This window comes from Chiloscyllium plagiosum, unplaced genomic scaffold (genome assembly GCF_037043375.1).
Source record: "Chiloscyllium plagiosum isolate Xiang-an unplaced genomic scaffold, Cpla_swu_hap1 HiC_scaffold_48, whole genome shotgun sequence".
Classification (NCBI taxonomy): domain Eukaryota; kingdom Metazoa; phylum Chordata; class Chondrichthyes; order Orectolobiformes; family Hemiscylliidae; genus Chiloscyllium; species Chiloscyllium plagiosum.
Window position 1 is genome coordinate 5,745,974 of NW_028270186.1, and position 16,918 is coordinate 5,762,891.

The 16,918-nt window shown below is 50.4% G+C and overlaps 1 protein-coding gene across 1 annotated transcript in view; it reads left to right on the forward strand.

The window, feature by feature from the left end:
- Positions 1-15,962, forward strand: part of LOC122543051 (rho GTPase-activating protein 25-like) — a 45,592-nt gene extending 29,630 nt beyond the window's left edge. The window contains exons 4-11 of the mRNA XM_043681248.2: positions 136-264; positions 2,461-2,668; positions 5,524-5,656; positions 7,725-7,798; positions 8,749-8,870; positions 10,982-11,154; positions 13,299-13,822; positions 15,000-15,962. Of these exons, the coding sequence (XP_043537183.1) occupies positions 136-264; positions 2,461-2,668; positions 5,524-5,656; positions 7,725-7,798; positions 8,749-8,870; positions 10,982-11,154; positions 13,299-13,822; positions 15,000-15,195 (1,559 nt within the window). The 3' untranslated portion in view covers positions 15,196-15,962. The remainder of the gene's footprint in view (positions 1-135; positions 265-2,460; positions 2,669-5,523; positions 5,657-7,724; positions 7,799-8,748; positions 8,871-10,981; positions 11,155-13,298; positions 13,823-14,999) is intronic.
- Positions 15,963-16,918: the final 956 nt, after the last annotated feature.

The following is a 16,918-nucleotide window of genomic DNA, read 5'->3' on the forward strand; positions in this document are numbered from 1 at the left end:
CTGGCGATATCCGTTGTTATTGAGTGATTGTGACTGAAGAGGTGACCACCAATCTGAAGCCGGTTGGCGGGTCAGTGGTAGTGGATTGAAAAGCCTGCTGTTTGCTAACATTTCTCCCCATGTGATGTCTTACAGTGGGCTCCAGTGACCGTGAGCGGACAGGAGGTGTTCAGGACTCCCATGTGCTGATGGCCAATTCACAGAACGAAATGGAAGACTGGGTGAAAGTGATTCGCCGGGCCATGGGAACGCTGTCCAGTGGAGGTACCACACTATCCTCTGGAACTTCTCTCCAGTGTATCCTTGTCTTTGCCCCTCCTTGTTTCACATCACTCTGAGGCGAAGAGTTTCACTCAGCATGTTTACAGAGGGATGGCCTCTGGTTCTGTCTATTGATGGGGTGTTCGGGTCATCAGCGAGACCACCATCCCACTGTGGGCCTGGAGTCACATGCCAACCCAGACTGGGTGAGGATGGTAGATGACCTTCCTTAAAGGACATGGATGAACCAGACTGGGTCTTTAATAGCAATGTCATGGGCATCAATGGGGTCACCTCTGCAGATTTCTCTCCAGCTGGCCATGTCCTCAGAACAGGAAGCTGGATTGTTCATCCAGTCACATGGCCGTGATGCCATTGGCACCCCATCAGTGCACTACTGCCCATGCTCTTGGCTGGTACAGCTGCATTGAGAACTCAGAGCAGCCCACCCCTCAACAACACATACGTCCATGATAACCACTCATTGCCAGACCAGACCATGCCAGCCTCTCAGTTCCCCACACTGCCGTACCATCCTCATGGGAAGCATGGCTTTCCTTCAGGAATGTGATCACCAGCTGGCAAGAGGCTTCAGGAGACCCAGTCGCTAAGGGCCCACTCTCAATTGGAGGATAAAAATAGGCAGGTTTTCACCAAACTCTCCCAGGCCTTACTCAAACCCCAACTGGGATCCTATGAACAGTTTTCAGCCCCTTCTCAAAGGAAGGATAGACTGGCCATTGGAGGCAGTCCAGAGAAGATTCACTTGGCTGATCCTGGGGATGGAGGGACTCTCTTATGAGGACAGCTTGCGTAGGGTGGGCTTGTACTCACTGGAGCTCAGAGGAATGACAGGAGACCTTGCTGAAATGTACAAGACCCTAAGGGATATGGAGAGGTTGTTCCCCCTTGTGGGAGAGTCTGGGACCAGAGGGTGTACTCTCAGAGAAAGGGGTCACCCACTGAGAGAGAGATGTGAAGGAATTTCTCCTCTCTGAGGGGAGTGAGGCTGTGGGATCCTCTCCCGCAGAGGGATGGCGAGGCTGGGTCACTAAAGGCTGAGACAGAGGGGAGGGAGGGGGAATCGAGGGCGATGGGGGAAAGGCAGGAAAGGGAAGTGGTGGGTGATCAGGTCAGCCACGACCTCAGTGTCTGAGACTCGATGGGCTGAATGGTCTACTTCTGCTAATGATTGTAAGGAAATGCTTTGATAAATTAACTTACAGTAAGATTCTACAAAACAGTCATTATCTTTCTGACCCCGATAATTTGCAGAGTATAAAGAAGTCAAATTTAACCTCGGTCTCCCATTGCACAGATACTGTCAGAACTGCTGAGGTGCTCCAATAATCTGTGTTCTTGTATGTGACTCACGGTCTGGGTTAAGAACCCAGGATTGGCCAGAGGAAATCCCAGATACTTCTCTGATTACACCCAATGGGACCTTTGGCCGTGATGTGGGATGAGAGATACCCCCCAGTTGACCATCCAATCCAATCTCTCTCTGACTGAGTAGGTTTCCCTGAATGCTGCTTACAGCTGGCTACCTCTGATAGTTTCAGGAAAGACACAGCTCAGCGTTTCCCCTGGGGCCGTGAAGAGTGAGTTTCCTTTGAGAAGAAGATGGAGTTTGTGGAGGCTTTGGGAATATACTGGGAAGCAGCTCAGAGAACATCTCTCCAATGGATATCACAAGGTTAACTTGGATGCTGTCATGGTGAATGGACAGCTGAAAAAATGCAGAGATGTATGGACAACAACACAAGCAGGTCTTGTACTGAGTTAGGGTGTGCCAAAGGAGGGGATAATGCTCGGACATTTAGAGCCCACATATCCTCAATCTAGGCAGGCATCATGGGATCCAATCTGGATGTGCCCATGACTAGAGACAGTCACACACCATTCAGAGAAATGGCTCAGTGAGTGGGTCTGAGGCTATTGAATCCATATCCTGAGTGAGGGATGAGGAACATGCTGGAAGGAAACATCCCATTGATAATGTGATCAGCAGGTCCTTGAGAAGGATGAGGGAAGGGCAATGGCTCTTTTAAAGAGCTAGCATGGTCCTCCTGTGCTCCGGGCTTTGAGCTTTGGATGAATGTGAATGGGGCCAAGCCACATAAGGGGGACCTTGGAGCAAAAGCCCCAGGACATGTGCAGTGCCCATCACTGTCTTCACCTGAACTCCTTTTCTTTCAGCTGTCTTCGGTCAGCGTCTGGCAGAGACGGTGGCATATGAGCAGAAGTTTGGCCAGCACCTGGTGCCTATGGTGGTGGAGCAGTGCACAGACTTCATTCGGAACCATGGGCTGAATGAGGAAGGTATCTTCCGCCTTCCAGGGCAAGACAACCAGGTGAAAGAACTGAGAGATGCTTTTGACTCTGGAGAGAGGCCTTCTTTCGACAGGTAGGCAGATAAACACTTTCCAACACTCAGTCAGGCTGCTTCTATTGTTTCAACTTTTAAAAAAGACCAAGGCCTCACCAGTTGTCTATCTTCTTGTAGATTGCTTGCTATCTGTCCCCAAGTTGCGCTCCCTAAAAGAAACCAGAGCAAAGCACACTCTTAAAGCCATAGTGCCATCACCCACTCTGTGTCCTCAAATTCAAACCAACCACCTGGTTCATGGCTCAGACACCATCATCACCAACACACATTGAACATGGCCTTGGACAGAGATGTGTCTCTGCTGCTGGTAGTTTTACTGTGGGACACCTTCCCTCTAGATCCCAGATAGATTGTTTCAGCCAAGGTACCCCCTTCTAGAGGGTACAGGGGCTTCATACACACACATTCCCTCTCTGAACTCTCCACACTTTTCCAAAACTCACTTTGGAAGGAATCGAGTGCTCTTTGACTCGGATTCACAGAATCATGATAGGGCAGGAGGAGGCCATTCAGCCCATCATGACTCGCACCAGCTCTGCCATCTTATGCCATTTGTCCAAAAGCCTACACATCATTATCGTCCCATAACCATCTGATGTCCCTCTTCAATGTCTCCACCACAGCATTTTTCATCATCCTCCCAGTGGTGGAGTACTGAGACACCAGGTGGGCACCATCGTTTTCTCGAGAATTTGGAAGGTTAAGGGGTGAGCTGAGATATTAACAGGAAAAAGACAGGGAAGATAAAGATAAACTATTCCCACTGATTGGGGATTCGAGAGGTGGGGTGGGGGGGGCACAGCCTGAGAATGTGGGCCAGAGATGTCAGGAAGCACTTCTCCACACACAGGGTGGGAGAGCTTTGGAACTCATGCACAAACCCCAGTGGATGTGGGAACAGTTGTTAACTTTAAATCTGAGAGAGAGAAATGTTTGTGAAGCATAGGTATGAAAGGGAAATGGGCCAGGTTAGTAGAGTTAGGCTTGAGACCAGCCATGATCCCATTGAATGGTGGGACAGGCTGGAGGGGCTGAATGGCTGCCTCCTGTTCCTATGTTTCGTTATGGTATGAACAGACAGAGAAGGGTGGACAGGGAAAGATTGATTGGCTCATCCAATCTGTCTCATCTCATTCCGATGCCTGGAGTCTCACGATGTATGTCCTCCCAGTCATCTGCAGGGAGCGATGAATGAACTGAGACTGAGGAAGACAGAAACATTGGCAAGCAGCTTGTGCTCAGGAGACTTGGAATAAACAGAAGCTGTCCAGAATATCACCACCTTGTTTTTCCTCCTCCCCCATTATAACCCCGACACCAGTGTCCCACCAACCTCTCTGCACGTGAGGGGAACTGGTGGCAAATGTGAGAACTAAGCAAGAGAAAGTTTGGAAAGAGCAGGGACGGGATGGGATAGCTCAGCAGAGGATAGAGAGAGAGAGAGAGAGAGAGAGAGAGAGAGAGACAGGGATAGAGAGAGAGAGAGAAAACTAATTCTCCCAGATCCTAACTTTGGTCCGCCAAGGTCATTCTCCTCCAAAGATTTTGTGATAACAGAAGTATTTCAGTCACAGCTTGGCCAGAACTGTGATCTGAGCCCTCACTCACAGGGATGATCTCAGATGAAGCTGAAGGGGTGATTGAGCACTGATCTGTTCCAGAACAGGTTCGTTTGAGTGTATTCAGTTCACCCTGAGCACTAGGACAGTTCTGTTGAGGGATGTGGTGGTTCACTTGCCAATGATGGAGCAAGGATAGGGGCACTGGCCCCTCAGCTCTCTGCTCAATGATTGTGCAGTGTTTCAGGGAAGCATCACCTTTCTACAGTGGGGAGAGGAGTTAATCTCTGCACCACTGACATCACAGGCCACTCACCCCATTGTGATTATACCAATTCCAATCTCCACATATCCCTGCACATTACCTCTCTCCAGAGACTCATTCAAAGCCCTAATACATGGCATACAAACACTGACAAACAGATAAAGAGCCTTTGGGTGTATTCTCCCTGCTCTGTAAATGGGCAGGGCAAACATGACACTCCTCATTTCCACCATCTTCTCCAGCTTTCTCCCAGCTCAGCCCAGACACAAGGCCAAACCGAAGGGATAAGTTCATTGGAGAAAACAACATTCGCTCGGTCCCATTAGCTTTGTCCCTGAGAGCAGGCACATACTCAAGCCTCACTCAATCAGGCATTGGCATGTGGGTGTTGCTGGCTGGGTCAATATTTATTGCCGGCCCCTAGTTATGGGGGTGAGCTGCCTTCCTGAACCACTGCAGTCCCTGTGCTGTAGGTAGACCCACAATGCCCCTGGAGAGGGAATTCCAGGATTGTGACCCAGTGACTCTGAAGGAACGGCGAGAGATTTCCAAGTCAGGATGGTGAGTGGTTTGGAGGGGAACTTGCAGGGGGTGGTGTTCCGATGTACCTGCTTCCCTTGTCCTTTCAGATAGAGGTGGTCATGGCTTTGGAAGGTGCTGTCTGAGGATCTTTGGTGAGTTTCTGCTGTGCATGTTGTAGATGGTACACACTGCTGCTACTGAGGGTCAGTGGCAGAGGGAGTGAATTTTGAAGGTGGGAGATGGAGCACCAATCAATTTATGTTATTAATGTGAACAAACTTCCACATCATTCCCATTGAATCCAAGTCATTTGATCCAGTAATTCACTTGAGGTTGAAGTGTGGGAAACATGGGGTTGAATTCCTTCCCCTAACAGTGAGGGTTTTGTCAATGGGAGGAAGAGCTCCTGAACTTCTGAGTTGTTTGGTAGGTCATGCCACCTGTGGGGTTATTTGTGGAGTGAATTCCTGTGAATCCTTCCTTTTCTATTCAGGATTTGAGATACTGCAACTTGCTTTCTCTTGCAGGAACACTGATGTACACACCGTAGCCTCTCTCTTTAAGCTGTACCTGAGAGAGCTCCCCGAACCAGTTGTCCCCTGGTCTCAGTATGAAGACTTCCTGGCTTGCAGCCAGCTCATGAACAGCGATGAGGAGCAGGTATGTTCTGGACCTGTGTGTTCCACAGTGCTCTGTGTGCTGGTGAAACAGAACCCAATCTCTCAGTCTCACTGCCACTGTGTTCAGACAGACTACAGCAGGAGTCCCAGCGTGTTTCAGAGTGATGACCAGGTTCCGATTCTCAGAATGAAGAGGAACTGAGCTCGGATGGGTTCAGGTCCTGGAAAGACACAGGGTTTGGTGTTGTTCACCGTCCCTCACCACAGCTGACGGAGAGAGTAAAACAGTATGGACCATCCTGTGGTTCATTGTTACATCTGTGTAAGACTCTGGTGAGACCACACTGAGAATATTGCAGTCAGTTGTGGTCACCACATTCCAGGGAGGATGTGGAGGCCTTGGAGAGGGTACAGTTGGGATTTTATCTGGATGCTGGATTAGAGGCTATGAGCTACAAGGAGAGCTGAGAAAAAGCTTGCGTTGTTTTCTCTGGAGCAGCAGAGGCTGAGAGGAGACTTGATAGAAGTCGATGAAATTATGAGATGCCAACTGATGATCAGAATCTTTTTCCCATTGAGTTGAAATGTCTAATACTTGGGGGCATACATTTAAGGTGAAGGGGAGTGGGGTGATGTTCAAAGGAGATGTGAGGGGCAGATTTCTCACACAGAGACTGGTAGGTGCCTGGAACACACTGCCCGGGGTGGAGGGATGTTTAAGGGACTTTGAAATAAGCACATCAATATGCAAGGAGTGGAGGGATGTGGGCCAAGGGCAGGCATTAATTTGAGGTCATGTTCAGCACAACAGCGGGTGGGCTGGAGGATCTGTTCCTGTCCTCTACAGTTTGATATTCTGTGTTCCTCCCAGTGGATGTCTGGCAGAACCTGTCACTGTGATGGTGCATTGGGAACCTCTGATGTTTCCCACCCTCAGCTGCACAGAGAATGTGTGTACCTGCTGGGGCCTTGCAGTGGGCAAAGGGAAGGTCTGCCAACACCCCGGTGTTTCAGCTGATTTGACAATGCCATCGCTCAGACCACAAGATGCTGGGTGTGGATGTCTGGTATTGAAGGATCCAACAGACAATCATTACAGCTAACTGTAATGTAAAACAGAAAGATGACATAGCTCAGGTACACAAGTGTCTGGGCTAACATGAAGCATCTGAGGTTAGAACAGAGAAGTATGTTCCCATAAGGAACACATTCTTCTAGTGATCCGGGGTAAGTTGGGGGATGTGATCCTTAAGGCTTCAGGTCAAACACTGTGATGCAATGATAATATCACAGGCATGGCCCCTAAAGGCATCCTGACTTACTGACTGTGAGACATCACACAACACTGGGGCTGTCATTGTCCTGCCCCAGTGAAACCCCAAGGAAGGTATGGATGGTGTTAGACATTGACTAGCTGTAGAAAGCAGGCATTTCTGAATGTCAGCCAGGTCACCCTGAGGGACATGGTGTATGAAAGCTGGCCACACTGTGAGCTCAAAAACTCATTCTGCAGAATCTGCAGTGGGCAGACAGGTCAGAGAGCTGGAAATGTTACCTTCACATTGGGAAGGCTCAAGCAATCCCCGCCAGCTGTCATCGCTCTGACTCAATGGAAGAACAGGCCCACGTAACTCCCTGTCAGGAGTTGAGCTGGTGCAGTGTGGTTTTGTTACATGCTGGTATGGGGATAAAGTTCCAGTACAGCTGACAGGAACAGCCTTTGGAGAAGGGTCACTGTTAACTCTACTTTCTCTCTCTCTCTCTCTGCAGATGCTGCCAGACCTGCTGAGTTTCTCCAGCATTTTGTGTTTGTGTTTCAGATCTCCAGAATGTGTTATCTCATTGGTATTGTGTTGAGCTTATCTCAATGTCCTTTAGAGGCGTGATTGGGATTGTAGGATTGACATGTATGATGTGAAAAGGAGGGCAGGGGTATCAGTTGAGAGATGTTGCCTGGTTGGTACAACCTTTCCCCTCAGTACAACAGAGATCCTAGACTGGGACAGTGAACACAGACTCTGAAACTGCACCAGAATCTTCTTTCAAACATTCACAGGATGGACAATGAGAAGAGACAATCCATCTGACCTGTAACCTATTCTCCACAGGGTCAACAGGAAGTGATGAGGCAGATTTCCTTACTGCCTCAGGTGAACTATAACCTCCTCAGCTACATCTGCAGGTACTGTCCCACCATGCCACACTCTCACTCACTCTCATCCCAACCTTGGCCTCTCCACAGCTTCAGAACAGAGAGTGATGTGGGTTCGGAGACAGGGAGAAGAGAGGGGAGAGTGGCAGTAAGGGATCTGGGAAGTCGGTGGGGGGTGGGGGTGGTGGTGGTGATGCGGAGCTCAGGAGAGAGCAATGTGGATCATGTAAAAGGGGGTCTGGAGTTCACAGGGGTGGGAATGTTGGAATGGCAATGAATGCAGGTGGGATTGGAAACAGGAACGTCAAGTTTGGAAGAAATGGAAGAGATGGGAAGTATGTGTTCAAGGTTTTGATAGATGACAGTGGCTGAATGGACAAAGTAATAGTGCTTCCCTGTCACATTCCAGAAACATGATTATCTGATGGATTTTCCCACCTGGGAGTGTTGACCCATCCATTCCAAACAGTCAGAAACTGGTGGAGAATGTTTTGAGAGTCCACTGGCAATATTGTTTCCCCTGAGGCTGGGTATCAGAATATCAGTATCCCAGGTGGTTCTCCAACATGGAACGCTTGCTGGGTAACTCCTTAGGGAATCCTCAGGGGTAGGATTTCCATACCATCACCCTCACGAGACAAGTGGGGTTTAAAGACAGACCAGTTCCCTGGTCCCTATGGCTCTGATCCGAGGATCCTGAAAAAGGTAGATGCAGGGATCGTGGATGTACCGGATGCCATCTTCCAGGCACTGGGGGAGGAATTCAATTCAGCCGGCTCTTTCAAAAAGGAAACGGGATAAAGGCTGAGAGTGGAACAAAAAAAATCAGACCTGGGGAAAGAGCTGGCAGGCAGAGGAGGGGTGGAATGGCCTCCTTTTGTCCTGTTGTCTCACTGATACCAATATGTTCTTTCCAAATTGTTTCGGACGATTGGTTCCTGAGTGAATGTTTGTTTATTTTATTTTGTTCCCCTGGGCAGGTTTCTGCATGAGGTCCAGCTCAGCTCCAAGATCAATAAAATGAGTGTGGACAATCTGGCAACTGTCATCGGGGTGAATCTCCTCAAGCCCAAAGTCGAAGATCCCGTGGCCATCATGAGAGGCAAGTCAGGGTCTCGCGTCTTCCAGGAGACCTGTTTGAATTCTCACTCGCCCGTTACATCCCTGTCAGGTAGTGGAGACAACCACTCGGTGCTCCAGAGGGTAATCGGTTTGAGTCTCGCTGGGTCTTTAATCATTGTGGAGAGATACTGACACATCAGAGTGTTGACACAGCATTCCCTCGGCCAGGAACTCCCCAGTGGCAGGACCAGGCCAAACCCCCTCAAAACATTTTCAGAAGGTAGCCCAGACCCTAACTTTGCTGATTGTTTTAGGCAGGTGTAAAGTAGATATTCCAGGAGGGATGCAGCTGGTCAAACCACTTAGTTTTAAACAAAACAGAACTTATGTACAGGCTACTGAATGAAATACAAACAAAAGAGAACAGAATACAGAATAACTTCATCTATCTGAAAACCCAACAGATTGTCCCAATTTAATGATGCTATTTCAAATTGCTGCAACAATCCCCATAAAAACCCCTTGGCAAAAAGGTAAAACTAGCCACAGGTTGTTACAGGAGAGAGAGAGAGAGAGAGAGAGAGATGGCAGAGAGATTGAGCATGGAACCTCCCTCCACTGTTGCTGTTTCTTTGGATTTCCCAGCTTACCTTGACCAGCAGCTCTGAACAGCCAGACTGAGAAAACCAAACCAAACCAGAGGAAAGCTGAGCTGGGAGAACTGGCCACTCCCTTTTCGTTGGACAAGGATTTTTATTAAACTTCAAAACTTCTTCAAGTAGATAAATCCCGACACCTCGGAACCCATGACTTTATGACCCCGCTGAAAAAGAAATGTCAACCTAACCTTGTTAAAGGAGCAGTATTGTCACACCATTACCAAGGGCCCAAATCCAGAATGGCATGAAATATTCTCCACTGGCCTGCATGGCTCCAGCTCCATCAGGAAGCTGAATATCATCTGCCTGTTTGGTACCACATCCACAAACATCCACTCCCTTCCCCACCGACGCTCAGTAGCAGCAGTGTGTACCATCTACAAGACACACTGCAGCAATTCACCAAAGATGCTCAGACAGCACCTTCCAAACCCATGACCACCTCCATCTAGAAGGGCAAGGGCAGCAGATACATGGGTACACCACTCCCTGTAAGTTCCCATCCGAGCCCCTCACCATCCTGACTTGGAAATATAATGCCGTTCCTTCACTGTCGTTGGGTCAGAATCCTGGAATTCCCTCCCTCAGGGAATTGTGGGTCAAGCTGGACCCCACGGTCTACCGTGGTTCCAGAAGGCAGCTCACCCCCACCTTCTCAAGGGGCAACTGGGGAATGGTCAACAAATGTTGGCCCAGCCAGTGACACCCAGATCCTGCGAAAGAATGTGAAACTTTTCCAGGAAGAGATTACCCATCTGCCCTCACACGTTAAATCGAGTAAAGGAAAAGAAATGTTCCAATAGTGTGACTTGGTGTGAAAGCTGGCAGGAATCCACTGTATGCATGTCCAATGACTGCTGGGGTGTGGTATCTTGCAGTTCCCTTCCTTGGAACAGTCGGACTTTAGATTGGTGATAGAATTGGGCCTCAGAGGCTTCACAATGTTCATGTTGCTTGCTCACATTTGGCAGAAGCATGGGGCTCGCAAACATTCAAGTCAAAACTGGGGCAGCATCAGTCAGTGACTGGAGGGGTCGGGGAAACCAATGGGAAGAAGCAGTAGTGAGATTTCAGACCCCAACCCTGATCCCACAGTGAGCTCAGCCCTGCATTGACAGCTGGAGATTACCCTGCAGCTCAAACCACTGCAGGACTGCTGATCAGAAACCTGGTCAGAGCAACTCTGAGGGTGTGAGCCTGTGGACACCAAGCCTGGCCAACAACTGGGAAATACCTGACTGATTCCAATCAGAGAAGCTGTGCCAGAGGCCAGAGTTGGGAGAGTGTGCAGAGAGGGTGGGAAGTCAGCCCGTGAGACCTTTCTGGGCCAGGCCAGTATGGGGCTTGTTGGAGCTGTCCATGTATTTACTGTCCTTGTCCTGATCATGTGGTGGGAAGGTGCTGCTGTCTCCCTGTTAAAGCTCAGCAGGACAATAATGAGAAACTCTCTTTGTGTGTGTGTGTCTCTCTCTCTCTCTCTCTCTGGAGACAGGGACCCCTCAGATCCAGAAGCTGATGACTGTTCTGATCAGCAGACATGATGAACTGTTCCCTAAGTACAAGGATAAGCCTCCTTCACCCTCCTTGAGAATGTGTGCCCAGCGAAGCATGGTGGGCTGGGGAGCTGCTGACCCCCAAACAGGACCGACAGCAGGAACACACAAGGTGAGGCTGGTGGATCACGCTGAGCAGCTTACTCTAGGCTTTCTGAATTGCCACCATCACAGCCCGTCCCACTGTGCCTCATCAGACAGGCCTTCCTGCCTTTCCCCAGGAGATCCCAGGCCTGGCTTTGGAAAGGCACTCTCCCAGGATGGGGAGGCAAGTCGGGGAGAGGGCATTTGGAAGCCGGAGATCCAGACACAAAGCAATCCGTGTTTCTTGAGGAGGGTGGGAGCTGGAAGAGCCAGGAGATCTCTGAGATATTTCCCCTTGGGCTGGGTTCGGATCCAGAGAGAGAGAGAGTGGGAGAGAGCTGGGGTCAGAGTGAGGAGGGGGTGTGCAGTGAGGCAGGGGGTGAAGGAGGGTAAATATCGACTGAGATCTGCAGTCACGAGCTGTGATGGCCCCTGGTCCACCTTCAGGCAGTGATAGTGGTGTCCTGAGGAACTGGGAGAGACAGCTGACAACTGCTGAGCTCAACACCATCTGGGAGAGTCAGGAACATATTGAGTCACTGCCCCAGGCCACAGCTAGCAGCCTTCAGGATCTCTGTCAAAGCCCAGTAGCAAAGTGGGATCCAGGGGATACCCAGCTCCAACAGCAATGGACAGGGTTAGAACATGGGGCTAAGTTACTGTCTCTGTCTCAGCATATCCCCTCTTTGTTATCACTTAGGCCAGTTCTGATTTCCCAGTGATCTCTAGCAGAGGTACAACAGTAGTACCCAATGTCAAGGGTCAGCCCATCTCTATCCTTAGACTTCAGCACAGGACAGAGAGGGTGCCACTCTGTCACCCGGACTGTCCCTCAGCCAGGCTATCGGGGTGGGGGGGGGGTGTAAGCTCCCATACGCCTGTGGGGAGACAGGCAAGTATGTGGCTCCGATCTCATTCTGAACAAGAGTCACTGGACCCGAAAGATTTACTCTGTTTCTCTCACCACTCCACAGATACTGTCAGACCTGCTGAGTTTCTCCAGCATTTTCTGTTCCTGGTTCAGATCGCCAGTATCTGCAGTCCTTTAGATTTTTCTAAAATGTCCTGGCCTGACAGCATTCCTTGATGTTGGAGAAATATAGAAAATACAAGCAGGAGTAGGCCATTCGGCCCTTTAAGCCTGCCCTCCCATTCAATACAGTCATGGCTGATCATCCAACGCAGTCCCCTGTTCCTGCTGTCTCCTCATGACCCATTGACCCCTTTAGCCCAAACTCCTCCTCAAAGATATTCAAAGGTGTGGCTGAGAATTTCACAGTCTCCCCACTGTCTGGGTGAAGACATTTCTCTCCATCTCAATGCTAAGTGACCAATGACTCCCTGGTTCTGATTAGGAACATCCTTGCTGCATTTCCCCCGTCTAGTCCAGTTTGAGTCTGATTAACAAATACAAGGACATTGTTTGGTTTGTGTGTGTGTGTGTGTGTCTGTGTGTGTGTGTGTGTGTCCGTGTGTGTGTGTCCGTGTGTGCGTGTATGTATGTGTGTGTGTGTATATGTGTGCCTGTGTCTGTGTGTGTGTGTGTGTGTGTGCGCGCATGTGTGTGTGTGTATGTGTGTCCGTGTGTGTGTCCATGTGTGTGTGTGTGTATATATATGTGTGCGCGCGCGCATATGTGTGTCCGTGTGTGTGTGTGTGTGTGTCTGTGTGTGTGTGTGTATCCGTGTGTGTGTGTCCGTGTGTGTGTGTCCGTGTGTGTGTGTGTGTGTCCATGTGTGTGTGTGTGTGTATATATGTGTGTGTGTGCGTGCGCGTGCATGTGTGTGTCCGTGTGTGTGTGTCCGTGTGTGTGTGTATGTGTGTCTGTGTGTGTGTGTGTCTGTGTGTGTATGTGTGTCCGTGTGTGTGTGTCCGTGTGTGTGTGTGTATGTGTGTCTGTGTGTGTGTGTGTCTGTGTGTGTATGTGTGTCCGTGTGTGTGTGTCTGTGTGTGTGTGTATATGTGTGTGTGTGTGTGAGCGCGCATGTGTGTGTCCGTGTGTCCGTGTGTGCGTGCGTTGGGGGAAGCTGTCTGGTCGCTGTTCCTTCAGTATGACTCCAGGACCACAGTGATAGGTGCTCTCGGATATGTCAGGACCATGAAATGTTCTACAGGAATGCAGGCTGGTCACATTGATGGGAATGTTAACAGGAATGTCTTTCCTGCCCCTAGGAAGAGCGTGATGTGAGCACAGCAGAGGATGAATTGGAAAACTGGAGCGAGAGTCCTCGGAAGAGGACACAAACCCTCCCGGTGCAGAAATGTGCAGGAACATCCAACAGTTTGGAGGATGCTGTGTCCAGCATTGAGTTCTGGAAATGGTCAAAGGGCTCCCCGGTCAGGAACAGCCAGGATCCTCTCAGGGAAAAGCACAGGCGCAGTTTCTCCCAGGATAGCTGGCAAACTGTGGCTCCCTGTCACCTCCAGCTCTCCCCTCCCGGTGACACACCGGTCCCACCAACAGCCTCTGTGGCTCATGCTCAGGATCAGGAACCTCCCAGCTGTCGACTGACAGTTACTTGTCCCTGTGACGAGACACCGAGCCAGAACACAGCAACTGACTCATCCCAACACTGCACAGAGAGCCAAGGGGAAAATCACAGAGCCACAGATGTAGCAGAGCTCAGGGCACAGCTGGACAACCTGAGGAAGGACTTTGAAAGCAAGAGGAAGGATTACGAGGAGAGAATAGCGAGGTCAGTGTCGAACACACATTTGGGGACCCGGGGGCTGTCATGGTGGTGGGTGGGAGGTGAGGTGAATAGGTCAGGAACTGCAGATAGGGTGCAGACAGAAAGTGAGACATGAAACAAAGAGCTCACCAGACCAGTGCAAGGCCTGGCATTGGCGTGAAGGGACTTTGCACTCGAATGTGGAACATTGGTCAGTACAGCACAGGATTAAGTCCTCTGGCTCACCATGTTATGCCAAAAGTGGGCTCAAAAGTCAAGCACAAATAACAAACAGCAATATGTCCAAGTACAGTCCTTCCTACCCACAGGAGCAAAACCTCACCACATGACAAATTGGGACGAGGGTCAACTGGAAATCCAAGTAGATGTGACAGTCTCAAAGGACAAATCCTTTGCTGAGCTGCAAATCAGAGGAATTGCATGATCCTGTCCAGGGAGTGGGGTACAATGACCATTTGCTGTGGCCTTCTGTGACCCACTTAGAGTGCAAACTGAGTTGGTGTCCCTGGGACAAGACTGTCACAGACGGGCTGTCCCTATCTCAATGCATTTCCTCCAAGCTGGACTGTCAACAGTGTGAAAGCCAAAACACTTCTCCAGAACCAGCAATCCAAAATAAAACCCACAGCTATCAAGTGCTGGCAACCCTTGGTTGGTCAGGCAACATCTGTACGCAGAGGGAGAGACAGAGAAACAGGGTGATGTGGTTCAACACTGCCACTTTCCATCAGATCCCAGAGATGGGAGATATCCTGCAGCCCAGGTGGGATAGGAATAGGTGACAGGGCTGGAAAGGGACAGGACAGGGAGGCTGGGGTGAGCGACAAAGAGACTTGTGGCCATTGTGCACCCCAGCACCATTCCCTTTGATGTTGGAAGACTGAGCTGTCTTACAGCAGCAACTGGAAACAGCTGGAAGCTACCCAGGCAGTTGGTGAGTGTGAATAACGTGTCCAACTGCTTGTGTGGGATCAGTTCCCTCGGCTGTGTTGCTGGGTGACACCCACCCAGTGTGGGTTCACCTCCCAGTCACACCAGTGGTGGTACTCCCTTTGCCTGTGGCACGGTGACCTTTGGGTTCATCTGAGCCCCGGTTCTCTGTGTCTGTAACGACAGGGCTGTTGCTGCTGCTGCTGCTGTGTGTTACACTGACCCAGTCAATCCTGCTGTTGTTTTCCAGCTTGGAGAAAGAGAATTATGAAGTCTGGGCCAAGGTGGTGCGACTGAACCGAGAGCTGGAGCTGGCTGGGAAGCAGTATGAAGCCTTGGAGATCCGGTTACAAAATGCCAACAGGGCACGGCAGGAGGCAGAGAAACGCAACCAGCTGCTGGAGCAAGAACTCACCAACTTCTTTCAGAAAAACAAGGGAGATTAATACTCACTCTCAACACCCTTCATGGAGCTGCTTTCCTGGGGCTGAACTGACTCATTCACACAGACACACACGTTTCCCATAGCAAAGTTTCATTACAGTTCCCCTGACTGGCGGACAAGGACAAGGGGAAATCTGCAGGACTCCCTTCATGTTGAGTAACATTCCCTTGAGAACGCGGTTGGCTGGAATCCAACAGTGGGCTGGCACTGACTACAGAGGACATGTCTGACTCTGTGTGTGGAGGGATATGTCCAACAGGCTGAGTGACAGTGATGTTCCTCATTGGACAGAAAAAGCTGCTCTCTCTCTCTTGTCTTTCTCTTTCTGTCTCTCTCTCTCTCTCTGACTGTCTTCCTCTCTCTCTCCCTCCACCACCCCCCCCGCCAACTGTGTGTGTGAGCCCTCTCATGGTGATCAAGAATACCACAGTACCTGGTCCAGATGAGGACTTGGTCAGGTTTACCAGGGTAGGTAATCCTCTCTCTGGTTTGGTGTATCTCAGTCCATATCCAGTGCAGTGCAGTGCAGTGCTGGCCTGATCAACCATATTCCTCTGGGAAGAGTTGGTGAATCCATACTTGGGAGTGGGAGTGGGCTGTGGGACATCTCTGTAAGTTCTTCAGCAGGAGTGAAGGGGGTTCCATTACTCTTTCAGGGTGTGTTGACTCATTGACTCTCCAGTTGTATGGTCACCAAATCTCTCTGTCATTGGCTGTCTGAATGGTCAGGGTTGAAAATGTGTTGCTGGAAAAGCGCAGCAGGTCAGGCAGCATCCAGGGAACAGGAGAATCGACGTTTCGGGCATGAGCCCTTCTTCAGGAATGGGGAAAGTGTATCCAGCAAGCTAAGATAAAAGGTAGGGAGGAGGGACTTGGGGGAGGGGCGTTGGAAATGCGATAGGTGGAAGGAGGTCAAGGTGAGGGTGATAGGCCAGAGTGGGCGTGGGGGCGGAGAGGTCAGGAAGAAGATTGCAGGTTAGGAAGGCGGTGCTGAGTTCAAGGGTTGGGACTGAGACAAGGTGGGGAGAGGGGAAATGAGGAAACTGGAGAAATCTGAGTTCATCCCTTGTGGTTGGAGGGTTCCTAGGCAGAAGATGAGGAGCTCTTCCTCCAACCGTCGTGTTGCTATGGTCTGGCGATGGAGGAATCCAAGGACCTGCATGTTCTTGGTGGAGAGGGAGGGGGAGTTGAAGTGTTGAGCCACGAGGTGGTTGGGTTGGTTGGTCCGGGTGTCCCAGAGGTGTTCTCTGAAACGTTCTGCAAGTAGGCGGCCTGTCTCCCCAATATAGAGGAGGCCACACCGGTGCAACGGATGCAATAAATGATGTGTGTGGAGGTGAATTTGTGGCAGATATGGAAGGATCCCTTGGGGCCTTGGAGGGAAGTAAGGGGGGAGGTGTGGGCGCAAGTTTTGCATTTCTTGCGGTTGCAGGGGAAGGTGCCGGGAGTGGAGGTTGGGTTGGTGGGGGGTGTGGACCTGACGAGGGAGTCACGGAGGGAGTGGTCTTTCCGGAACACCGATAGGGGAGGGGAGGGAAATATATCCCTGGTGGTGGGGTCCGTTTGGAGGTGGCGGAAATGACGTCGGATGATACGATCGTATCATCCGTCGTCATTTCCGCCACCTCCAAATGGACCCCACCACCAGGGATATATTTCCCTCCCCTCCCCTATCGGTGTTCCGGAAAGACCACTCCCTCCGTGACTCCCTCGTCAGGTCCACA